The 27,176-nt window shown below is 40.8% G+C and overlaps 4 protein-coding genes across 6 annotated transcripts in view; 2 read left to right on the plus strand and 2 right to left on the minus strand.

Moving 5' to 3' along the window:
• The window catches only part of sgip1a (SH3GL interacting endocytic adaptor 1a), an 84,628-nt gene extending 79,987 nt beyond the window's left edge, over positions 1-4,641 (plus strand). For all 3 annotated transcript variants that reach the window (XM_080770928.1, XM_080770929.1, XM_080770930.1), the window contains 4 exons: positions 1,109-1,311; positions 1,515-1,579; positions 2,808-2,972; positions 3,735-4,641. In XM_080770928.1, the coding sequence (XP_080627054.1) occupies positions 1,109-1,311; positions 1,515-1,579; positions 2,808-2,972; positions 3,735-3,757 (456 nt within the window). In that variant the 3' untranslated portion in view covers positions 3,758-4,641. The remainder of the gene's footprint in view (positions 1-1,108; positions 1,312-1,514; positions 1,580-2,807; positions 2,973-3,734) is intronic.
• Positions 4,642-8,613: 3,972 nt separating this feature from the next.
• Positions 8,614-10,698, minus strand: insl5a (insulin-like 5a). Its single transcript, XM_080770155.1, has 2 exons — positions 10,365-10,698; positions 8,614-9,120 (listed from the first exon to the last, which is right to left on the minus strand). The coding sequence occupies exons 1-2, from the start codon at positions 10,540-10,542 to the stop codon at positions 8,975-8,977; spliced, it is 324 nt and encodes a 107-aa protein (XP_080626281.1). The 5' UTR covers positions 10,543-10,698; the 3' UTR covers positions 8,614-8,974.
• A 2,003-nt stretch (positions 10,699-12,701) lies between these two features.
• On the minus strand, positions 12,702-20,850 carry dnai4 (dynein axonemal intermediate chain 4; the record flags this gene model as incomplete). The annotated part of the gene is given in 15 exon segments (XM_080770427.1): positions 12,702-12,752; positions 13,386-13,556; positions 13,559-13,589; positions 14,171-14,397; positions 15,189-15,287; positions 15,684-15,802; positions 16,400-16,557; positions 17,625-17,776; positions 18,092-18,178; positions 18,359-18,510; positions 18,609-18,794; positions 19,317-19,478; positions 19,862-20,001; positions 20,187-20,343; positions 20,727-20,850. Coding segments are annotated over 15 exon segments (2,016 nt in total).
• Positions 20,851-22,937: 2,087 nt separating this feature from the next.
• On the plus strand, positions 22,938-25,910 carry pars2 (prolyl-tRNA synthetase 2, mitochondrial). Its single transcript, XM_080771363.1, has 4 exons — positions 22,938-23,051; positions 23,931-24,275; positions 24,492-24,737; positions 25,004-25,910. The coding sequence occupies exons 2-4, from the start codon at positions 23,949-23,951 to the stop codon at positions 25,883-25,885; spliced, it is 1,455 nt and encodes a 484-aa protein (XP_080627489.1). The 5' UTR covers positions 22,938-23,051; positions 23,931-23,948; the 3' UTR covers positions 25,886-25,910.
• Positions 25,911-27,176: the final 1,266 nt, after the last annotated feature.

Here is a 27,176-nt window from a genome sequence, read left to right on the forward strand (position 1 = left end):
CACACACACACACACACACTGGGGCCAGCGTGTAGGCATAGTGTACTGTAGTAAATATAGGCGACTAATAATGTGCATGGAATGGATAGTGCATGAGTGTGCACTGTGCAGGTTCAGCGCACAGGCGCAATTGCGATGTATGGATAAATGAAATTATTAAGCACGCAACATTGAGAAGCATGCAACATGCTGTGTGATTACCTGTTTCGGTTCGCGACACACACACACACACACACACACACACACACACACACACACACAGGGCGATGTATGGATAAATCAAACGAACGATTAAGCAAGAAACATTGAGAAGGATGCAACATGCTGTGTGATTTACCTGTTTGGGTTTGTTTTGCGCGACTGGCTCGCAAAAGTTTGGAGGCACGCGTGTATTTAGAAAGTGCGCTGCGTTTTCTTCGTGGCATATTGTGTTTGTGGGGGGGTGATGACAGAGTATATTCCAGTCCAGTTGGCGGTGGCAAGCATGAGTCGTTGTTGTTTGTGTCTTTGTTGTTGGTGGAGTGAGTAGCCTCCAGTGCAGTCAGAGAGTAGTTCACAGGTCACACACAGGAGCAGTGAAAGGGGGAGGGGACTTGGGATGGCAGTGTAGAGTAGGCACGACATTGAGGGGTAGAAACCATCCCGGGCGCGTGGTTGATCTAACGCGTGTGTCACTGTGAAGGACTGGCCCCATTAAGTGAACGTAGTTGGCGTAGTAGACGCCAACATGACGATTCTGACGTAGGCTGTTGAGGTTGAGCAAGAATAGCGTGTTTCAGAAAAGTAATATTTAAACAGTAAATAAGACATTTTTGGCGAATGCAATGTAGTCTATGTCTTTTGTGGGAGTGTGCAGGTTTTATTTTGCATAGAGAGATGTGTGGTGGAAGTGTGGCTTGGTCGGAGATAGAGCACGAATGAACGGCCAGGTGCTCATGCACCCCTTTCTATTAGGGTAGCAGGATTTCAGAGCTTTATGGGTAGTCCATACCACTATCACACTATTGTTTTCTGAGGCGAAATACTTTAGTGAGCACAGACCATCTGTATCCGGTGATGTGTGTGTGTGTGTGTGTGTGTGTGTGTGTGTGTGTGTGTGTGTGTCCAGGTATCGGCACAGGGTCTTCAATCTACTCCTCTTAATCTGGCGGTGAGCTGGAGGTGTGAGCCCACCAGCACAGACCTGAGAATAGACTACAAATACAATGGAGAGGCCATGACGACACCCATGGCCCTCAACAATGTCCAGTTCCTCATCCCTGTAGATGGAGGCGTGGGGAAACTGCAGGCTGTACTGCCTCCTGCTGCATGGTAGGAGCATTTATCACCATTACAACTGACGGCTGTGTGGAAATAAGAAAATAATGATGAATTTAAAAAGAGTTTCGTCATACTGCATAACAGGCTTTTTACACGGGTTGACATGCCTTGTACGTTTTGTAACAATGGTATGGTCCTTTAAGAAGCTGTGATTGTACCCTTCACACTCTATTTATATGATATCATCTTGACAGGAATGCAGAGCAGCAAAGAATCCTTTGGAAGATCCCTGACATCTCACATAAATCAGACAATGGAGGTATGTGTTGATCTGATCTGTAAACATGTTATGCCTTTATACAGTAGTAAATCATGTTGATCCTAGTTATGATTTTAACATTTACAAAATATATTGTAAAACTTGAAATACAGATGCACTGTGATGGTAACAGGGGCCATGGGTACTCTCATTTGGTTGAACTTAGTAAATTGCAATAATCGAGTTCACCCAGTTACTCTGTGTCACCACTCGATGTCGGGAGGAAGCCTTGTATGTCCAAAACCGCTACAAGGTTTCTGCCTGACAATGACCATATCTCAGATCTCTGTTGTACATTTCGTACACCACACTCTGCCCACCCCAGTTTGGCAGAGCTTCTGATCTGTTTCGGAGGCAGGGACTGGCTTGATCATTCTTTTACTCTTTGCATTTTCCTTCTAGACATCTTATAATTACTTCTATAATGACACCCGCTTGGGGAGAAATTGAATGTGTTATTTGTAAGAGCCATGCTGTTAGAGTTGGAGATTCATTTTTAGTCCTACATCTGGCAGTGGCTCTCACATTTAATCTAATTAACAGTTTAATTTGAAGTGCCTTATCATGTTTATTATTATCAATGCATTAACACATTAACAGCCAAGTCTGTTTTCTCCAAGATCCAGTCAAAAATATATTATTTGATTTATGTTTAACATAATCTTAACAATGTGCTAAAATTCTCATGGCAAAAGAAGCTTTTAGTTATCTTTATCTTAGATTTCCTGAACGTGTTCACAATGACAAGGAACAGGTTCTATTACAGATTTCCTCGCTGGTATACAAATGTAGACATACGTTCGTTTGTAACTGTAAGGTTTTATGAATATATACTTTCTTCAATGTGTGTAACCGCAGCATATTGTAGCCTTTATTACATGATTGTACACACACCTATTTTAAACAAAAGTAAACTTACATTTGAGTTTGGCCCTACCAGATATGGTAGGGCCTGATGCAATAATGGTTGTACTGTACAATGTCTTGTGTAATCCACTTACTTCATTGTACATTTGTGTGTGTGTGTGTGTGTGTGTGTGTGTGTGTGTGTGTGTGTGTGTGTGTGTGTGTGTGTGTGTGTGTGTGTGTGTGTGTGTGTGTGTGTGTGTGTGTGTGTGTGTGTGTGTGTGTGTGTGTGTGTGTGTGTGTTCACTGTATTACTCTGTAATGTACTATCTCCTTAATGTACTATGACAATAAACAAGTGTACAATGTGTTTGTTCATCAGGTGTGGGATCGTTGTTAGCACGCTTCCAGCTCACAGACGGCCCCAGTAAACCGTCTCCTCTGGCGGTGCAGTTTACCAGTGAGGGCAGCATTCTGTCAGGCTGTGACATAGAGCTGGCCGGCCCAGGATATCGATTCTCTCTCGTCAAGAAGAGGTTTGCCGCAGGTCAGTTCACACACTTGACACCAGGATTTTGCACAGTCAAATCGTGAGTGTTCATTTACCTCGGACAGTGTACAAATGTGACCAAGTGGACCTGTATGTTTCCATTTGTTTCCATTTGTATTCTCTCAGAGTTACAAATTGTCTTATTTTTTGTATTTTCCACACAACACATGCTTATTTGTGAGGAAAGGTTTAAGAGATGATGCTTGATTAGACTGTAATATGATTTTGTACTTTGAACAACTACTAAAGAAAATGTCACTAATACAAAACAATTCTTATCAAATAAAGAGTTGATTATAAAATGAAATTCGTGTTCATTATTAAAATATAATGAATAAGAATATAATGGATAATGCAGGACAGGTTAAGTGCGGAAAATAATTTGACATCCACAAATGACCCATAAAAATAGTTCCGTGGCCCAAAAATGTGTGCCCCACCCCTTGTTTGGGAAATACCATTACTACCTCGCGCTAATAAGTCTGATCTCTCTTTAGAAGCGTTAATGCATGAAGTCAGAAATTAGGACAGAACATCACCGTTGTGACAGCGCCGTATATTCCGAGTAATAAGGAAGATTGTTGGCCCGTAAGGCTTAAACCAGGAAGTGAATGACTGCATGCGCAGAAAAACAGCACCGGGACGGACAAGCAACGGCCGCTGTCGAAATTTTTATTTTAGCGATTGCGTTTTATATCATTAAATACAAACCTTTGACGAGCCATAATCCTGACAACACGTTATTTATGATTTGTTTAGGAAAATATTTGGCAGACAACTAACCTACACTACTGACAAACGGCACTGCTGAACAAACTAAACTAACACTGAAGATCATCTCGATGGACAGAGGACACACCAACAGTGAGGGCACCTTTTCTAAAACCCAGAGAAGGGTCACGCAGCCTACCCAGCAGTATTGTACACATGTAACCGCATATAGCGTCGTGGAACTGTTATAGGTCATGTAATTACTGTATTTGTACAATGTATTCATTTCATAAAGATCTGTATTGCTGCAGTTAGATGCCTGAGCCCCCACCACCCACCCTTCCCCCTCTGGGTGCCTGTGCCTCTCTCTCTGAAGGCTAAATTATACTCTGTCAAATGACGGTGTCGCTCGTTGAAAATAACTGATGAACAAGCTAACGACGCATTGTTAGCTTGAAAATCTGTTGTTTTTTAGTACCTTTTAGACGTAATCCCCCCTCCACATCGATGTGTGATGTTCTTAGTGTTTCACTGCAGCTGCCTGACGAGCCATGGACAGAAAGCTTGGCCAGACTAAAGATTGTTTTTAATAATTTAAAAACAATTTAAGAAATGTAAAAAATAGCTAAAATAGATCTACTTGCTCACAATGCATCACGATGCAGTGTTACGGCCTTGTAGTTTGGCTATGTTCGCTATATTTTAAATAGAGATTAAATGGTTATCATTCCAATTCCATACAAACAGATGGCAGTTAGCAACGACTGAGCATGATTGAGGAGTGAGCATAGCTGGCCAATCTGTCTATCAATGGCTCCAACCATCTAGTTGCACACACACACACAGTCACACACACACACACACACACACACGCACACACGCACACACACACACACACAAACACACACACACACACACACACACACACACACACACACACACACTCACACTCAATTAAATTCACACACACATTCAACATGTGTGTGTGCGTACATCAGCCACTAGACACACTAGTGGCTCAGAGATGAAGCTAGAACTGCTGCTATGCCCAGGACAAAGCTAATTGTGTTCGGGACTTTTATTACAAGGGTGGAAAAACAAGTGGTAAATGTCTGTGGCTGTCTCACGGTCCTGGATAGCTGTCCAGCAGCTGTCCCTGGTGCTGGCCCGGACTGAGTGACTGTGTTGCCAGCATGTTAATGGTGTCAGCTTGCCACTGTGTGTCACTTGAAGATGGCAGTTGTTGAGGTCAGTGCAACACCGATTGGATGGTGGGAGTAGGTGTTTTAATGTAAGGTTTTCCATCCTGTATCACCCACTGGTAGTACAGGGTGTGATGGCTTTGATTCGAAGATTTGCGTATGACATCTTTCTTTTTCCTTTTTACTGTGAATGCACTGAACAAACGATTCATTCTGATTTTATCTCTTTGAAATGTCAGTGAATGGTTTTTAGCAGTTAGGCAGCTGCAATGATAATAAGTCTGTTTCTGGTTGCAATATAAGAGAGGTGTTTTCCCTAAAGAAAATAAATGTATAAAGTGTCATTTTAAATTAAAATATATGCGCATATATATATATATATATATATATATATATATATATATGCACGCACACACACTTACACACAAAATTACACACATATGCACACACAGTATATATCAAAAATATATCTTAAAGGGCGTTTGGTGTTTTCCTTGTGTTGTGAAATAGCCTTTCTGTTGTTCCCAGGACAGCAGTAGTAGACTTCAGAGTACATGACAGCATTCTATTTTTATTTATTGATGACAATGATTTGTTGTAAAAAGTATGTGATCCTGTATATGAATAGAATTTGAATGGTATCACAGTTCAGAAATCCTGAAAGGTATAAATATTTGAATTCTTTTTGTTATCTGTGTAGTTGGGTAACCTGTGTACAGTATATAAGGTATAATTTTTGAATTTATTTCAGATATAATTTTTTAACTCAAGCGCAACAGAAGATTTGAGCTATATATGGGTGGGGACTGGGGGTGGGGTTAACGAAATAGACAAATATCTTCCTGGATGATGTGTCATGCTTTGTGAAAGCAGTGTTATGTAGAGCTAGTTAATACCATGGTCAAGGATTCATTTAAATAGTGTCTATGACAATGGTGAAAAAACAATCAAGTCTCGTTGACAGCAGTGTGGAGGTTTAGTGACAATGGTACCGCTGGGACCAGGATTATTTTTGTTTTACTGGTACCAGCTAGACAGTTTTTATTCAAACATCATAGCATTAGAACAGAAAGAAAACACAGTGCGTACACATACTGAGCTAGCATTCGCTAGCACTGGTCCCATATATTATATTAGCCCACAGAGTTGTTCACATCTGCAAAATTGGACTTTACCTTGTAACTTCAACCTAGACCATTATGTCATCAGTCAGCTTCTGACCATTTGGTGCCCTGTTTCCATTCACTTCAGTGCAGTGGTTCTCAGACCCCATACCTCTGAGAGTATACAAATGGAACCAAATGGACCATTTGTACACTGTCAGAGTTATAGACCTGTAAGGGTTCCACTTAGAACCCCCTCAGGGAACGCTGAGGTGCATGTACCCCACTTTGAGAACCACTGCAACAGTATGTTGATGATATATACCTATTAGTCTGCATTGACAGCATGAGCAAGCCCCACCCCTTGAATCCATGGCTTTATTTTGCATAATGATAAATGGTCTCTGTGAGATGACATGTATGTTTCTGGAGGGAAGTTAAGATGACCAAAATGTTTTGTTTTTGTTTTTGTATTTTATGTGTGTAACCCAGACAGTCCTCTATAAAAGAGAATAAGGTGAATATTTTTAAAATGGACATAAGAAGAAAAATAAACTAAAAGAAAAATCTGTTTTCATGTGAAGAACACTGTGCTGATGTTTAAACTTCCTGAAAGCTCTGATATTCAACATGAACAAAATGTATGTGTGTGTGTGAAGGTCAGCCTATCTCTTTACTGTACGTACTGTACTGTAGGTCTCGTCCATACATCTGCTACATGTAACCATCTGCAGTCCTCTCAGAGCTGCTATTTGTGTCTGTCTCAGGCTAGATTTACACAGGAACCAAATAGCTAACAAACGGCATGGTCAGTGGACATTTCATGGAATGCATTTTAGGGATAAAGAGAGTAATATTGGTCTCATATCACTATTTCTATATAAAGCTACACCACTTTCTAACATTGGCCCTGATTTGCAAGCATATCGTTGATTTATTATTATTGTTTTGCCTGCAATGAATCACATCTAGGGCACGTGGAGCTGAAATCAAATGTTCTCCTTTTAATTAGATTGACTGCGTTTCCTGTGTAGACCTACTGTACCCTCAGACAGCATTCTGCACATCTCTGTCACATACTAGAGCCCGACCAATGCCAGGTCTTTGGGGTCTGATGCCGATGCCAATTTAGACTCGAGAGTTCTAGACCTAGACCACTGATTCCCCATTTTATTTAACCACTTAGACCCTATTAAAATGTTCAAAAGAACGCTCTAGATCTACAACCTCACAATTTGTCTCCAAGCATTAATATGCATATAATGACGTCCAATAGTAATGTCCACAAAACGTGGTTTAAAAAACTGATACATATTGGATGCATAATTGCCATTTACTGACCAAAAGTTAAATAATATATATCGGCCAAACCAAATCGGTCAGGCTCTAGTCAATGAGGCATAGGCGAGCAGTGACATTTAGCCAGCCACACCCAGCACATTTTCCACTCAACTAGTGGACTGGGTGGTGGTTGGTGCAGCTGTTAATGAGTTGACTGGCCGCTCTGAAAGAGTTTTGACTATTTTAGCTGATTCTTGGTTGATCATGTCTTACTCCTGTCATACAGGTCCTCTGTCATCAGAGTACAACTGTCACTGTTAGCTGCTCTTATGTTGTAAAGTGTTGTTGTAAAACTGGTACAGTATACTGCAGCACACCAAATGCGTCTCTCAAATTGTCCCTCTCAAATTGTGATGTCTTCAACTCTTCATTAGTGGAGTTCTGGAGATCGCTTTTAAGACAACAAATTTAGCATCTGTAACCACTTTGAACCTGGCAAACCCTATTTGGGGGATTCATAGATGAACATTTAAAAGTATCTCCAAAAGTAAAAATAAAATAATCGTCAAGCTCACAACATGCCACTATGCAACACACTGTGAGCTTGTAGATCTTACACCACCATCAGGCAAGTATATATTAGGGCTCAAGTAATAGAATACCTGTGGTAGAGCAGGTGTGTATTGCTAATTGGTGTATGGGAGGGCTGTAGTGCTGTAAAGGGAAGGCCTCTACGACAGTATTGTAATGACATGTTGAGTGACCTGTGTTAATGTTGACAAGAGCAGGGAGTGTGTTTGTGTGTGCTATACGCCAGAAAAGCTTTTGGTTCTGTACCGTTAAATCTCAAACACTGCAAGCTGTTTGTACAGTTAACATTGCTAAGATGAATTGAGAAACTTAGTTTGCTTCTTTCCAAAACCAATAAAAGTTATAACTGGACAGGTGTATGGAGTTGTCTTCATTCGAGACACTGACTTATATGTGAGAATAATCAAAATGTGCTCCAGGATTGTTACATACAGTATACATACATTATGTGAAATGTGTGTGCATTGTACATAATGTAAATTACATTTACACAAAGTACAAACATGTCACAGAGGCTATATGCAAGACCGTTTATTAAACAAAACTTGCAAAATATTACAATGTAATTCAGTTTTCTTATGAATGAATCAAAAGAAGAAATGGAAACGTTTTCAGCTATTTGACTATGGCTACTGCGAGAGTTCTTTTAAAACTGGCCTCTCTAGCCAGACATTTGATTGGTGTTTGTGTTTGCTGCATAGAAGGGAGATTACTTTGAAGTAACACTCCTGATGTTCACATTCATCCCTTGATGATGATTCTCTGAATCTAGCTGTGGTTCTAAATTTCCTTAGACACAGTTATAGGAGGTTGCACACACAGCCATTCTCACTCACAAGCCAAGATAAAAACTTTTAAGGTTTAAGGCAATAAAATAAATTAGCAGTTGTGTAGTTTAACTTACTTTACTTTTTACATTTGTACCAGCATTGTCTTTCAGAATTGGAATTGTGATTAGTATGCTAAGACGAAAAAAAACAAAAAAAAAACAATGTTTGATTTTCATTATGGTAATTGTCAAATGGAGCGACCCCTTACGGGTCCATTTGGTTACATTTGTACACTCTCAGAGTTAAATTAACAGTCAGATAAGAGGGCTGGAGAGCGGGTCTCAGCAGAGGAAGGCGAGGTCAGTCTTCCGACAGCCCACCTGGCAGCACAGGGCAGTCAGTACGTTATTCATGTCTCGCCTGGCCAACTTAGACCCCAAGCTGCTGCCTGGACTCTCTAGGCTGCTCTGCTCTCCTGTAGTTGCACCTGGCACCAGACAACACATCGTGAGTACTTCAAGAAAACTCATTACTACACACATTTCATACAGCAAATGTCCAGCTTTTTCATTTACTGAGTCAAAATCAGTCAATTGGATGCAATACATGTTTTTGGAAACAACTAGTTATCAAAACATAATGTGTAATGCATGACCCAAATTGTCCTCGCTATTTATGTTGTGCATCTGATCTGTATGTCTCTGCCATGTCTAATCTACCCAGAGGCCCATCGTTCTATTAAATAAGGAAACTCCAAATGACGGAACAGATGAATCCACAGCTATTTGTCTTGTGCACTGTCGGCTAACTGTTTCTAATCAGCATGGCTGATATACTAACTGAGTTTGTGTGGTGTGGAATTAGTGTGTATATGCAGGGAGCACAGACTGTTCCCTGTTATATTCATAGCTAATGATCTGATACAGTGGGTTCCCATTGCCAGTGATTCCCAAACAGTGAGCCGAGGATATTGCAAGTGGGCCCTGAAATAATTGGCTAAAAACAATGTTTTATTATAAAATAATCTGAATGTCTGAACACCCAGTGAAGACAGTAGTCTCATTTTTACTACATTACCAGTCAACGCCTCTGCATGCCTTTAGCAGTGCCGTGGGAAAGTACATGCAGAGTCACGGCACTGACAAACCACAGACCACGTACTGACTCACAAGCATGTCACCACATCAGGCCATTCTGAGCTACGTGTGTGTGTGTATTTGTATGTATGTATGTATGTTTTATGAAATTACACAATTCATAATTCCTAAATTAATACACAAATAGAAATGTTTAAATCAACTATAACTGTGCAAACCACCGGAGACAAACTTAAAGAAATTGTGTTTATTTGAATTAAGATGACCAACGTTTTGACAAAAAAATGCCTTCAGGATATGAAGTATTTTGTGCCGAAATGTTGGTCATCTTAAAATAAAGTATTTGCATCGTGATTGTTGTGCGACCTCTCCTCTTGTCTGTTTAACTATATTTACTGTAAGATGTATATGTTGGTATTTGAAATGTACATTCTATAATGTAACAGATGATGCCTGCCTAAATATTAAGACATTTTAGACATCCACAAATCAAATATTAGTATTTAGCCCTATTGTGTTAAAGTTGATGATTCATTATTTTATTGGACTAGTGCTGCCTGTCTTCTGAGTCAAAGAGTTCATGTACGTCCGATATATACAGTATATTGTCTGTCTAACTAAATGGTTGACTCACCATCCATTTCTGTTTCACTGAGCACTCTTCTCCAGCGGGAGCCTCCGCAGGTATAGACCACCGCCCTCAGGAATTCTCTTCCACACAACTTCACTGCTGTGACCTGATCTGCTGCTGCAACCTGGTTCACAACCAGCACCACACACAACACCAGGGGCAGCACCACTAATGAACGCATGCTGGAGTTCCCTGGCTAGGATCGTAAGTGGATATCTGTCTGGTCCGACCTGCAGAAGAAAGCAGCTGTTCGACTCCGTCTCCGTCTTGTTGTCTACAGTAGATATTCTTCTCGATTGCTTGCTTGCTGTTCTGTCTTCAGGTACGTGTTGCTACAGTGCACTGGTCTTTGATTCCCTGACTGCATGTCCTGCAATATATATACCATCCACTTCTCTGCTCATCAGCATCCGTGACTCTTTCCACACACAATACCTCCTCAATAGCATCCGCCACCGCATGCACGCACGCACGTGCGTGCACGCACACACGAAAAACAGCCTGCACTTACAGGCAAATCATTTTATGTTTCCGGCCATCACTGCTATTTTTTTTAGTGACTATGCCATCAGGCTTTTACAACCTCAGTGGACAATCACATTATACATCAGGTGAAGCGCAGGGTAGTCTCCTCCTCATGAGTACACGCTTTAACAGCATGATTACACTGACCTTTCATGTAATGCATGGATAATTATGTCATGTGTGGTGATTCCCTCTACAGCCAACCAGATGATTCATCCGTTTACAATCGGTTGACAGCCTGGCCATCATAGTGCCATAACGGCAGTTTGTGTCACATTGGAGGGAAACGGTCAATGTTTTCAATCCATCATGCAGGTCATTAAGGTGATGATGGTGTTGATGATGAGATATTCACTGTGACATTTCAGTTCATCCATTATGAGTGGAGGTCCCACTTTGACTACAGGCTATGAAAAATGTTTGCTTCTCTGTTTCATGCTGTGATATGTAGAAAATGGGGACGATGATATTATCAGTGGTTTCTAGTGGGGGTGAGGGGAGGCTATTTTCAAAATGTATGTTGTGGTTAAATGGTTCAAGGGTCTGATGGAGCATAACCTATCCTCTCCCTCTTACTCGGGGTAACAAGTGCAGTCAGACTCATTATTGATACAGTAGGTCTAATCTGGCTATTTAAATAGAAAGTAATTGTCAGGCACTGCGTCTCTATTGATAGTGTAAATATATCTTAGAGTGGACCCTCTTCATTTCCAGGGTCACATTTTGCTCTTGAGCTACTTCTGGTGAGTCTTATACTGTAGCTAAAGATGTCATGACACTGAAAAGACCTGATACTTTTTAAGTCTCCAATTAATCCATTTGTACTTCCTGAATCAAAATGTATTGTTAGGACATAGACATATACATTCTAAGGAAGCGGCTATAATGGGGACTGGCTGTTTTCATTATCAACAATTTGGATGACTAAAGCCTAATTCATAATTTGTCAGATGGTGTTCATGCCAAAAAAAAATATTACAATTTTAATATTGTCAAGCTAACGTAGCCTGTATGTTTGCCTATATACAACCTTGAATGACACATGTGACACCAAAAGCTTTAGGACAGCACAGCTTAACATAATTTCATTTCACTTATTCATAGCAGTCCTAGGCTTTTCATAGCAATTCAAATTGTCGATACTGTTAAAGGCTTTTCAGACTAGAGGAGAACCCTTAAATCGGTTAACACCCTTATGACCAAGGAAACCAAGAACATTCAGTGACTCTAAAATTGGAAGTGAAAACTGACAAGTGTAACATACAGTAGCTATAGTAATAATAATACAAAATAAACATTACGTTTCCTTTTTTTTAATACCACTTCACTGCTACTTAATGCATACTGGTATGCACAGGTCCATACATCACTTGCCAGCCTCATCTGAGTCTGTGTTGGTAATCTTCTCAAGCCCACAATTTGGCATTATGCTTTTTAGGTTTTACGTCCTCTACAATACTTGAGGAAATCATATTATTAAAAAAAGATCTGCAGGGAGCACATAAAAAAAGAATCATGTTCAGTATAAAATAAAACCAGGTGAACATGACGTCATGACTTAAGATAAAATCTTCAGTAATGGTTTTGTTGATCAGGAGACACTTAACATGGAGACATTCAGTCGGCCATTTCCCTAGAGTCGAAGTATTACAAGGACACACTGTGTGTGTGTGTGTGTGTGTGTGTGTGTGTGTGTGTGTGTGTGTGTGTGTGTGTGTGTGTGTGTGTGTGTGTGTGTGTGTGTGTGTGTGCGCACGTGCACGCACGCACGCATGCACACGTGTGTGCGTTCCTGCGACTGCATGAGTGTGTGTTTTAAAGTTGGCTGGCAAGGGTGGAGCCAATGATGTTTTCCAAAGTATTCACCTGAAAGACGGAAGCAAAAGAGAGCCTTTTCATCTCTGTTGACAATGACAGGCAAACTTCCAATGACTCACTGGTGAGTAATGGTTTAAATTGCCAGCATAAAAGGATATATGGCTGGTAAAAGTAAAAGCAATAACACAGAGAACAATATAGTGTGATGTCAATAAAGGGAATATTGCAATGTGATGATGGGACTCCATTCAATATGCTCGCTCAACTAGACCCCACCCTGTTATCAGCGTAACCTTGTTATTGCATCAATGGATTTGATTGACAATTCTCATTATATCTTATGCATGAATCTAACGTAGGGGATCCAACAGGAATCCATGCAAAGAGACCCAAAATAAAGCAAATATAGGCACTCTAACAAGCTCACAACGTGTCTGCTATTTTTTCTACTTCCAAACATTTTCAAAAAGTTAAAAAAGGCTTGACCATAATGACATGCCCAAAATAGATACCCCATGTTGGCCGTGATTAAACTGGCACGATTACCTTATGCACTGAATTTGAATTGAAATTGAAAACCTGTCCTAATGAATACATTTATGAATCGTGCACATGCATTGATGGTTGACTGATGGACTGGTTATCTGATCTGATTGACGTGCACTCCTGGAATGTATATACCTGGTTTCCTTCTCCCACCGCGAGGTCCTTGAGCTTGTAGACACCAACCTGTCCGTTGCTGTCTCCTACTAGGATGCAGTCTGTCTGGGTTGCAAACAGTAGTGAGGTCAACGTGACCCCAGGGCCAGCCAAGCACACAATGGTTGGATCCAGGCTAGTAGAGACAAGCAGAATGCATGGTGGTCACATGGGTTTATGCCTGGCCTGGATGTTTTAAACACTTAACCCTAGTCTGTACCGTGTAAACTGCACATGAGTTGTCTTTATACTCGGTGCACTCTACAAAATCTCTTTGCCAAAACTAGCCCTTCAAGCTCATGACATGTCGCAAGCTTGTGATCTGCTATTTTTGGCAAATGTTCTCCCCAGAATAAGGATGCTATAGGATTAGGTTGTATAGGAGCCATGGGTGTGCCACCAATATGCAAGCATAGCCAGTAGGCAACAGTACTGTCAACGGACATGATACACCTAAAGATAACACCCCCATTATTAATTACTGTAGACTAGAGCGGTGCCCGTGTTGTGATGTCAGAACAGGCCAGCTTATGGAGTTCTGTGTCAGGCATGCCCAAATATGGAGTGTTGTGATGTCAGAACAGGCCAGCTCCATATACAGTATGGACCCTGGGCATTGTGGGCAAGGGCCCTGTACAGAGCCAGGACAGAGGCCTTTTGTGGCGGTTCTGTACAACCGTGGGACCTACCGACTCGACCCCGGGCACTGCACTCCCTATGGGGTGTGAGAGAGACACAAAGTCAAACAGAGCAAAAAAGAGACTCACATGCTGGATCCCAGGTCCCAGATCTCTATGCCTCCCTCATTGACGGCACCAAACACGGAGGCCCATTTTGGGGACCATGTGACGTCATAGACAGCCCTCTGGGCGGAGGTGAATACTAACACGGGTGTGAGCAAGTCCTGCCTCCACATCTGGATGGTCCAATCAGAGGAGCAGCTCAGGAAGATATTCGGGCAGAACGGAGACCATGTGATCCGATATAGAGGCCCCTTGGGGTGAGCAAGAACATTTAGTCCTTTTGACTTGAGAAAATGTTTAAAAAGTTCCAAACTTTTGTTAAAAAGTTTTAAAAATCTAAATAAAGTATGTAAAAAAATATGAGTGGCACTTGCAAGCACGCATGCACCTGCACGCGAGCGCGCGCACACACACACACACACACACACACACACACACACACACACACACACACACACACACACAGATACAGCGGAGGGATTCGGGTGGTATTACAAGCTTGTGTTTTATAGATTGTTCCTAAAACCCATCAACCTACATGTATACAGTGCACTTGGTCTATCAAATTCAATTCCCCTGCACTTTATTGATCCCGCAGGGGGTAATTGTTCTGGCAGCCAAGATACTGTAATATAAAGGTAAATCAAAAATACAAAATGTTCCATGCAAGATAGAAGGATCTGATCATCAAGCACAGTATACACAGCTGTTACTGGGGGCTATATAGAGAAAGGTTTGTAACTATTGTGATATCAATTAAATTGATAAGGAGTTTCACTCTTCCCTCATGTTATGAGCTGCATCACAAATTATTTATATTTTACATATGTATATGGTTCAGACATGAGGAGAGAACACAAAGTATTTGCATTTACTGAATACTGTCTTGTCCTATTGAAAACCTGGGTTTTTCACAGAGAACTTAATTAGTACTCTCAGTATTCATTCATGTATATTATAGCGTTGATTTAAATGGAGGTCAAAATGGAGGTGTCCATTTTTACACATTCAGAGTTAAAGGGACGGCGATGGATTATAGTACCTTGTGTCCTCTGTACGTCTCCAGAACCTGCTCATGGTAGGAACATGAACACTTATGGACCTGGCCGTCCTCAGTACCAGCCAGGTAGATGTTGGATTCCTGGAGGAACAGTGCAACTGGTGTGATGCTTGTACAGCAAAACGATGAGCATTTATGCAGGTCAGCAAACGTGCAATCGACTTTATTATTTATTTTATGCCATATACTAGTGTTTTCCGCAATTTCCGCAATTTCCAATTTCCGCAATTTCCGCAATTTTTTATTTGCAAAAGTGGAGTTATGATGTTTTTGTCGAAGCACTTTTTAATACTTTTCATTAATTATTTTAATCGTAATCGTAATAATAGCATTGATTTATGAAAAAAATAAATATTGATCATAATAATAATAAAGTTGAGTTAGGTGTTTTCTTCCGGGCTGCAACGAATATTGTGTTTATGTGGTGGGCAGCGGGCGGTTATGTGTAAACATATAGATGTATTTATGTTTCCATACCGCCGGATGGAAATCAAAACAGAGGCCTGGGGTGAGTCTTGAAATCAATGTATTTCTCTGCTTGTCTTTGAGCTGCTTCTTAGACTTGTCATCATGTGTTCTCTTCAACTTCATCAGATCTATAGCAGAAGAGCGAACAAGTCACTGTCACTTTTAGAGGAGATATAGTATATGTTATTAAAAAGAGCCAACTAGATCAGCGCTTCTTAAACTTTTTTGGATCCGGGCCCACTTCAAAATCTGGAAAGCGTCGCGGAATTGCAATATCCCCCGGCCCACCAGTGTGCCCGGGCTCCCAGGTTGGGCATCGCTGATGTACAGTACATGGTGAGTTCTGGTGGAATAACTTGATTGGACAGGACAAGGCATTGGCACCAAATCAGGACTGATATGTTGCGTGTGCAATGATAGGTTGCTTATATTATGTTGCATTCTGGTTGGTGGAATCCTTAATGAATTACAGTATATGGTGGGTCTGAATAAAAATGTAACATTTTACAGAGTCAAATTATCTTACCACTTATGACTAAACCTTTTTGTCATATTTGAAAAACATTTCAAAATAGTTAAATATTTTACAATATTTTTTTGACATGGCTGTTTCGGCACTCTGCCTGTGGTGTCGTGCCTACAACCGAATCACTGCCATGCTACAGTACCATCAACTCAACTCTCTGGTGATGTGGCTAAGCCTCTGTTTTATTTTTATACAATACCTATGCAGCTGAGGCCTTTGTGCATGAACCACGTGCTGATCCTGCCATCTGCAGATACAGAGATGAGAGCTTCTCCCTTGTCATCCCCTGATAAGCCCGTCTCTTGTTCAATCCACTTCACCTGCCAAACTGGACTGGTGTGCTTATCGGCACACTCACTACACGCCAAAAGAGTAGATATTTAGTCATGTCAATGTTTTGTTGAGTGTGTTTTAAAGGTATTATTTTCACTTTTTGTTAAATGCTGTATAGACATACAGTCTATATTGTTAATAGTAGTATTTCCAAACATATATAAGAAGAGAAGGGGAGGAATCATAATTCCCCATTTAAGTTTTTTGGGGTGTTTTGTCGTTATGATTCTAAGCCTGTGTAATATTTTCTGCATATTGCACTATATCCCCTGAAAAGGGAAACCTGTGGCAGCCAGTCAGTGAAATACAGCAAACAATTCTTCACCAATCACCACAGGAAAAGCTACTGCATGCATTTTGGATGGAAATATGATTTAGTTTTTGCTGTGGATGTGCGTAATTCCTTTTTGATTACACCTAATTAACCTGAAACAACACATCTGTGGATGAGGTGGAAAAACAAAGCGTTTCCCACAGGGTCATTAAATGTGTTTGCTGGCCACTTATTTCCGGCATAATACATTTTCCTTTTTCCCCTTCCACGATAAGCATCCTGTTTTCAGAATGTCAAAGACACAACCCAGAATGTGCTTTGCCATATAATGTTATATACTGTACACATTATTTTGAAATGCTTAACTTATAGATGGGGAAATATGCTTTTCTCAATATGCATTACATATCATAAATCATGTGCAAAGCTGTTTTAGTTCTGTGCTGACAAGCATCAGCAGTATACTCACACTGCTTATGTCAGGGCTTGTATGGTATGAAACATTCAGTCAATACATTTAAGAGGAGGGAAATCAAATTCATTATAACAAATGAGCAAAGCTGGGGGTGACATTGTTTTATCATGTGATTATGGTTTCAACAATCAGAACTATTGATTTGACACTTTAGTTGATGTGCAATTTGTCTTGCCTAATTGTGAAGCGATATTCCCACCTGCTGCCAATAAGTGAGACTATAGCTAGCCCTTACCTGCAGACAATAAATGCAACTTTAGCCCCACCTGCTGTCAATAAGTGATACAGTTTTTCAATACTATGTTACAATTTTCAATATCCAGAATCAATCAACAACCTCACCTGCTGTCAGTGAGAGGTGTTTTCTCTTGGCTCTGGACATTGTAGGAAGCTATGCTGCCGTCATGCATGCCCACAGCTAGCTGGCTGGCATTCCTAGCTGAGAAGTCCAGAGCAGTCACACCACTCTCACAGTGAAAGATCCGCTCAGGCCACTGCAACACAGACACAATATAAACTCTCCAATGGGCCACTTCTGCTTGTCTTGACTCTTAACATCTAGGAGGGAGGCATACTGGTCATACTCATACAGTGCAGTATTTATGCTGTTCTAGGGTCACCGTGAACCATAGCACAATTGACTGGCTCTTGTGGTTGTGGTGTGATTGTTCCTTTTTCATATGTAACCTACTAAAGTAAGTACTACATCTCCTGATTTATTTCTTTTTATCACATCAACTGTCATATGGACACATTTAACTGGAACAAAGATGGATTGGTAACAGAAAAAAGAACCCATAATAACATACCGTGGGATTTTTGAGAGACCAACAGCAGACTAGGCCTGATTTCTGCTCTTTGAAGTCAAACTGACCATAGCCCACTGCCAGGAGATCCTTAAGCACAAACACATAGAGTGACAATATAGCTTTCTGCTATCATGGTACACAACCACAGAATCCAGCGTGAGCTCTCGACACACAACACATTGGGAAGTGATATGTTTGGGGTAATGTCTCAAGGATGTTTGTAAGGACAATTCCCCTAATCCTCTGGGTAACAGGTGAGGTGATTACCGGGTTTTTCTTGTTCCATGCCATACTGCTCACATTTCGTCCCACAGTGAGTTTGCAGCTGAAAGCCCAGAGGTGCTCCAGGGCTGGAGTCAGAGGACTCTCGCCATCCTCTATCTGGCCTGCTTCCTTGGCCTTCACCACACTGTCGGTGTCTAACGATAATCAATAATATGATCAATACTCAATGGTTAAATGAAACAGTCAGACATTTTGCGTTTTCCAAAATGCGTTTTGCGTTATCTAACAGTACCTTCCAGTGTGGGTAGCTGTCTGTAGACAGCCAGTTTGGTCTGGAAAATATTTTGTAGGATGGTCCTCTCCATTACTAACAAGCTCTGCTGGAACCTCTCTGACTGCAATATCAGTTCTGGGTTTGTCTCATCGGCCGCGTGTGCCACAAAAGTCTCCATCTCTGTTCGGGAGCTAGAACCAGTGGCTGGAGAGATGTGTACATCAATGCAATACTAAAAAGTAGCCTGTCCTGGAAGGGAGTTTCTAGACGTAAACATAGACGATGATAATTGTAAACAAACAAACAAACTAAACAAAATATATATATGTGTAATGTGTGTATATACATATATATATATATATATATATATAGAGAGAGAGAGAGAGAGAGAGAGAGAGAGAGAGGCCGATTCTAAAAATGCCGGTTTTCTGAAAAACTTACCAATATGTATTAAAAATGTACAAAAGTTTTATATACTTTAAATACGGTATGTAGCAACAAGAACCCCAAAAGGGGTTCCTGTCTTGAGGGGTTAAGGTTCTTAACTTCTTACACAGTGGAGGCATTTTTCTCCATTCCGAAAGCAGAAATCACCACTATACTGTAGATGTTGTATGTCAATGCATTGAATAACTTTTTAACAAGACTGTGTTATCTAAGTTAATATTGCGGAATCATTACACGAGAAAACTTGTAAGCTTTGAACAGACTGCACTGTTACCTTACCTAAACTGGTAGTGCTGACAACTGACATGGTCTTCTCTGGGCCTCTACTGGCATCCATGATGGCCTGTGGAGCAGCCTTGTCTGGGTCAGAGGTCAGACCTGCTTCACCCTGAACAGCCCCACAGAAAGTGTCATGCATGTCCCAAACAGTAGCGCTGGTGGCTGTGGAAATAGTGTGACAACTAAATTACAATAAGAAACACATGACTGCCAAACTAGAGTTAATGTACATTGAACAGAATTGCTTTGGCTCATGGTTTCTTGATGACCCAACATACAGTAAAACCATTTAACTCTTTAACACATAACTGCTGACAAAATATGTGGACAACCTGCATTGCACTTAAATTAGTGCAATGCACACATCACAGGCCAGAATTCTAGATGTAGGCCTACTGTACATTCTTGGGTTGTACAGGATTGTACCGTATTGTTATACAATAAAACCCTCACTGTTAATTAAGTCTGAGGCGGTAAAGATGCATTTGGGTCATTTTTTGTGTCATGAAAAAAAGTGTACTGAGAGGAGAATTATCTGGACAAACCTGCATCCACCTTAGAAACATTGTCAGTCTGGACCTCTTTGCTTTTAGGGGCCCCGTTGAATGTCTGCATTGATCGTTCCACGTATGTATCGTTGCCTATCCTATTCTTGCAAAGCTCAACATAGAGTTTGCTTCTCTCTCTTAAGACAGTGAGAGAACAGCTTGTTAGTGCAACAATTATGGAACATAACTTCATCAGAAAAAGATCTATTCCAAAATCATTAGGCGGTATAACAACTTAAAACAGACACAAGCACCCCTGTAAAATGTCATTCACACACAATAACTACAGTTCAGAAAACAGATAGAAGAGGACTTTACACACTTTATCGCCTCTGCATCATCAGCATCCTCTGACACGATGACGTCAGACATGTCCAGGTGTGAAATGGTGTCTGTCTCCGAGATGTAGCAATCAACCACCACATCCAGCATGTCTTCTCTCAAATGCTCCTTCACCTCCTCTCTTCTCACCTGTACATCTGTCCAAAACAGTGTCATAGCAATGGATCTTAACTATGTAACCAGTGACTGTCAGTTCACTTCTACTTTATAGAAAGTACTCTGTATTTGTCATAGGTGAGCAGCTTCCATTCATTCATCAACAAAATGTTATGCATTCCATGTACTGTAGTTACACCCTACTGAATGTTATTTGCAAGATTCGGCAGGCTTTGCTCATGGAGTTAAATGTACGTATAATACAGTAGGCTACAGTGTATACTTTATATATGTATGGATCTGTTCAAGTATACTAACTATTTGATCATGTTCAGGTGGGAAAGCAGCTGAGGAAAATAAGGTTAGTACTATAGACTAGTGAAACAGAAGGCAACATTGCAAACAAAACATGAAGTACATGAACCTGTGAGGCTTATGGATGTGTCTCTTTTATAGGATGGGTCTTCAATCTCCTCAGTCATTGACTCCATCGTAGATAGACTTGATCTGGACACTATACTGCTACCAAAAATGGACCTGGAAAACATTGCAAACCTCTTAACCCACTAAGTGTAGTGGAAGTTCATAAAAGTATTGTTTTGATGCTGAGAAAGGATGTGCCACGGTACTGCCTATTTGAAACTCAGGTCAGTTTTTACTGAGAACAGAGGGTTTTACGTGGATAACCTGGTAGGCCCAGAGAAGCTTGCATTGGTTATGGTCTGGTAGAGAAAATCTGATGCAGTGCCAGCAGAAGTGTCGTTGACAAAGACCCTGCTGAGTTTGGCCTGCGGGACCCCTGGTTCTGGATGGTAGAGGGTCTGAGGAGTGACGTCTTTGCCATGTTCATCAAAGACCTGCAAGATCAATGTGCTGGTATAAACTGCTAATAATACCATATGATGTGTCAATAGTGTGTTACCAGACATAAACTGTGCAGGAGGATGCTAAACGTACACCAGTCTTAGTAGTGGTGCCAGTTCACGGCAGAAACATCTAAAGAGATAAGTCTTAAAAAGACAAAAGAGTGGCCGTGCACACTAGTTTTTATTTATGGCCAAATTTATTAGGATGCATCCTAGAAAAATCGGCACTTTGGCTATCAGTGTGTGCGGCCACTCTTTTGTCTTTTTAAGACCAGACATAAACTACCACTAGCAACATATAATACAACGATACGATAGGCATCACGATATTATTTGGTTCATTATGGCGATACGATATGATGCGATTTTATGATTTTAAATCGATACAGCAACTATTTAGCAAAGAATTTAAATCTGTGTGAATGGATAGTACAGGTTATTTATGGAAAAATGTATGAATATAGATATAAATAAGTAAACACAGTGATTCTCTTGGCAAATACACCTAGACATTATATTTCAACACATGGACAAACCCGTTCCCATACCTTGACATGAACACACACATGTATCGATAGACCAAGTGTAGCGATATTGAATGGTAGTGCAAAATTAATTAAACCCCTCTTTTTTTTTCTTCTTAACATTTTTTAAATTAAAATAGATTTTTCGATACAGTTACTATATAAATCGTTTACACCCCATAGTGACTACTACTGATGCTGCTGCTACTATACTGCTACTATACTACTACTACTACTACAATATACTACTACTACTACTACTACTACTACTACTACTACTACTACTGCTACTACTACTACTACTACAATATACTACTACTACTACTACTACTACTACTACTACTACTACTACTACAATATACTACTACTACTAGCCTACTACTATACTACTACTACTACTACTACTACTACAATATACTACTACTGTCTACTACTACTACTACTACTACTACTACTAATAATAATAATAATAATAATAATAACAATAATAATAATAATAATAATAATAAATATGTTATTTATTTTTTGTATAATAAATTACCTGGATTTTTTGTCTCTGTATTTGCATTTTATCCATAACTTTGCTGTCAGCAGCCAAACTGAAGCTTTTGTGGGTTGTACTGCGGTTGACTCGGCGCATCCCAGATACTGAACCATTCATTGTCCGGGAAGACCTACAGTGTGCGAAAAATACAAGAAATGTGCATAAGCAACCTGTCATTTAATTGGTTTCTTTGTAGATAATTCTACTGAATGAACTTACGGCATAACCTTCAAGGTTGGTTTCTTCAGTTTTGATGACGTGATAGACATAATTATGGTCTTGCTGTGGCGCAGAAAACACGTCTGTAGTTTGTGTTGTTTATTTGACATTAGTTTATTATTGTCATAGTGGATTGCCATAGCAACACACCACATGGGTGGAGCGACAGCGCCCCTGTCTGTGAGAACGTGTCATAGACACTATTGGACCTAGTATACTAAGCATAGACTGTAAAAAAATAAAATAGATACTACAAACAAAGGAATAACTTCCCTGCTATAACATACTATTGACAAATGTTTACTGCTGTGAAATACGAACGGGCCGGCACCGATACTGTATCGTTTCCCATTCTGCAGCAGAAGGAAACATTTTGGCATTCGTTCATGCATCATGCAACAAAAATAATATCCAGGAAAGAAAATACGCCGGACATATAGATGGCGGTGTAGCGCACAATAGAGAGCTTTTTAGTGAGAATGTGAGTAACGAACAAACGAAGGAGAATGGCAACATGGCAGAGCAAACTATGAATGTAAACTTGATACTACTTTCATCTACTACTGATATTGAACATCTGTTTTGGGGGGTAAAAGGTGAGTTTTATTTTAAATTATATAACTCGAACTATACGGCGCGTGGTGAGGATCATCGAACATTATCAAAAATAAGGAGACTACATGCGGTATGAGCTGCTGCATTATGAAATCCCAATGTGTTGTTTGTTTTGGGATATTGACAGAACGATGCTGACCTTGAAGTCAAGTCAATAACATTCGTTTTGCAGGCCTATATGTCGTTGTGAACGCAAGCCCTGCCTCGGCTGCTCGACATTAAAACTTCGGCGTATTCGCATAGTCACTGCACATATTGCTCTTTTTGAGGCGTCTTGGCACGCGTTGCAGGCCTACAGTTGTGTATTTGCAGTTCCCCACGTCACGGACTGTCTATGACGTCAGTACTATATGACATCATTATTATATATCGATGACATATCACCATATATGGCGCCGGTGTCTATGACGTTTAATTAGTAAGATTGATTGAATACTTTATTAACAGTTTGCATGGACAGGTACTATACAATACAACGTCTGCTAAAAGGATGAAACCAAGAAAGCCTTTTGGCTCAATTCATCAACATTAATGATAGACAAATAAAAACATAATATAAACAAACGATCGGGAACAAAAAGAGAAATAAGTATAGTACCTACTCGGGGTGGGGGGCACATATTGGCTTGAGTGATTGATTCAATACTTTATTAACATTTTGCAGAAAAAGGTACTATAGTCTGCTAAGAGGATTTATATCCCAAGAAAGGCTTTGCGTGTTCCGACCGTGGCAAATTCAGGCCAAGTCAATAGCAAATGATGCCATGTGGGTCAATACATCTTCACAACTGAGCACATAAATTGATCTGTACAAGGCACCCCTCACTTCACACAAATGTTTGTTCTTTCTTTCTTTATAGGAATTCTCTGCATCTACCATGTCGGTCATAATAAATCAGGTTTTGCCAAAAGTCCCACAGTGCCTGCCCAGAATCCTCTTTATTACATGTAGAACTCATTCAGATTGTTCTGGACATGATGCCACAAATCCTACACTCACTCAGTCCAAACCAAATACTCCCACACTCCTGGTTTCCCGGCTCTACCAGCCCTCAAACCTGAAGGATATGGTGCAAGTCAGCCATTCTTCAACAGAGATGACCTGTAAGAGCCAGAGGCTGATGCAGCAGGCTGGTCTCATACACCCCTCCAGCCCAGGGTGCTACTATTACCTCCCGGCCACTGTCCGCTCCATGGAGAAATTGGTATGTATGGCTATATGTGTAAATCTGTTAACAAGTCAACGACTTGTATACCATGTATACATTATGTATAGTATACTTCATAGTATACTAAAAATAGCAGTTATTTCAGTGACATTTGACTACAAGATTTAAGTATCCTAGAGTGTGTGTGTGTGCCACTAAATCAACATAGTTTTGATTCTGAAATACTTATATGACAATGTCTTCAAACAACAGGTGAGACTTATTGACCAGGAGATGCAAGGCATCGGTGGCCAGAAGATAGACATGCCCAGCCTGTGTTCGGCAGAGTTGTGGAAGACCAGTGGACGCTATGGCCTGTATGGGAAGGAGCTGTTCCGTCTGAAAGATCGCCATGGAGCTGACTACTGCCTTGGCCCCACACATGAGGAGGCAGTGACCACGCTGATAGCTCACCAGAGCACTCTTTCTTACAGGCAGCTCCCACTGCTACTCTACCAGGTATCTTGAAATCTTTTCATCAGGGATGGGATTTGGGGGAAATTAAGAGAAAGATTTGGATTTACTCAGATAAATCTATGAATCTGTGATTTGAACTTCTACCAATTCTTCATAGCTAGTTTTTAAATGAAATTACCCTATGGTACAACTATCTATCCCTGAATGTATAATAATACATACCGGTAATTATAATAATACAGTAATTTGCAATGTAATGGGTATTGAGGTATATTAGTGGTTAATGATTTAACTTGTTTTTTATGCAGATCACCCGCAAATTCAGAGATGAGCTAAAGCCGAGGTTTGGTCTGCTTCGAGGGAGAGAGTTTTACATGAAGGACATGTATTCATTTGATGTCAGTGAAGAAGCTGCCTATCAGACCTATGAGTCAGTGTGCCAGGCCTACACCCGGCTCTTTTCACGGCTGAGGCTACGTTGTGTCCAGGTGCAGGCAGATACAGGGAATATTGGGGGTAAACTTTCCCATGAGTTCCAGTTGCCAGCAGACATTGGCGAGGACAGACTGTTAGTCTGTGGCACCTGCTCCTTTTCTGCCAATGTAGAAACCTTGTCACCAGGCAGGACTGACTGCCCACAGTGCCACTCTGGCACATTGGTGGAGTCCAAGGGTATAGAGGTGGGCCACACCTTTTACCTGGGCACAAAATACTCTCATGTATTCAATGCCTACTTTAACAGTTCCCAAAACAAGCCTGCCATCACTGAAATGGGCTGCTTTGGTCTTGGAGTTACCCGTATTCTCGCGGCAGCCATCGAGGTGATGTCAACAGAAGAGGAACTCCGCTGGCCAGGACTGTTAGCCCCTTACCAAGTTTGTGTTATTCCCCCAAAGAAGGGCAGTAAGGCAGATCAGGCAGCGAGTTTAGCAGAAAATCTGGTGCACACTTTGGGAGGAACCCTGCTCAGTTTGAGGGGTGAGGTGGTTTTTGACGACCGTACCCAGATATCAATTGGTAAGAGACTGAAGGATGCCAAACGACTTGGCTACCCATATGTCATTGTGGTGGGGCAGAACGCCCTGGAGGAAATGCCCAGGTTTGAGGTGATATGTCAGCAGACTGGTGAAACAATGTTTCTTAGCGTGGATGGACTGCTAGACCTTCTAGGTAGAGTGGAAACTATATAAATAAAACTGGGGATGTAAGTGAATACATGCTTTGTTTTTGTGTTGTGTACATTTGTGCCATGATGTGGGTTTAATTATTTAGTGAGTGATCACGGTGGGAACTGGAAAATTACTGAAAAGGTAAAGTTGTATTGAGACATTGAGTTGAGGAAAGAGTCAAAGACCTGGAAGATTAGAAAAATGCTTTCAAGTCATGAAACTACTTTTCACCAATGCTCAAAATGTACAGTATTGATAACAATTCCAACTGATATATTTTAACAATGCGACTGTATATATTTTTGAAATATATTTAGAAGTATATTTTCAGAAAATCCAGACTTCACTATATATGAGCCTTAGCCTTAAGGCTCATACATAGTCTGGATTTTCGGCAGTGGGGTGACCACCGAACTACAACATGACCGCCCCAGCCCTTCTCTCTGTTTTTACTCACCACCAACGTTATTTCAGCTCCGGTGGTCACCTCACCACCGAAAATTCAGACTATGAATGAGCCTATAGTCTGGATTTTCGGTGGTGAGGTGACCACAGAACTATAACATGACATCACAGGCTGCGGTGAAGAGAACCACCGCCCCAGCCCTTCTGTTTTTTCTCACCAGTCACCACCAACGTTATTTCAGCTCCGGTGGTCACCTCACCACCGAAAATCCAGACTATGAATGAATGAGTAAAAACAGAGAGAAGGGCTGGGGCGGTGGTTTGCTCTTCACGTCATGTAGTTCGGTGGTCACCTCACCACTGAAAATCCAGACTATGAATGAGCCTTAACGCTTTAAGGTTGCACGCAATGTCGGATAATAGCCGATCTACAAGCTCACAGCGTGTTGCATTGAGACGTGGTGTGAGCTTGTAGATAGGTTATTTCCGGTGCGCTGACACTGGCTTTCAAAGCCATTTTATCATGGGTGCAAAATTGCAAATACTCGTGTGGAACAGTGGAAGACGTGTTTTAGATATTTATGTCCTAGTGCAGATTTTCTTTAGAACTATGGTTAAATACTGTAGTGCAGGACTTGAGTGCAGTGAACTGCAAGAACCAGGCAATGAACCACCATTTCATGAGAAACGAAAATGGGACCCCCAAATATTAGTTTTACTAGTTCCCGTTCCACAAAAAGGAACCCGAGAGAAGAAAGCGATGGGTGCTACGCCGCGCTAGCTTGTTGCAGAGTAGATACAGTCATGAATAAAGTCATGGGAACCAAAACACAAAGTAAAGCATTTGTCTACATGTGTCCTGCCCACTTCATAACAGGCAATTCATTCTACAAATAAAACATCTTGT

The sequence above is a fragment of the Protomyctophum bolini genome, assembly GCF_963924005.1.
Source record: "Protomyctophum bolini genome assembly, chromosome: 8".
In the NCBI taxonomy this organism is placed as follows: Eukaryota; Metazoa; Chordata; class Actinopteri; order Myctophiformes; family Myctophidae; genus Protomyctophum; species Protomyctophum bolini.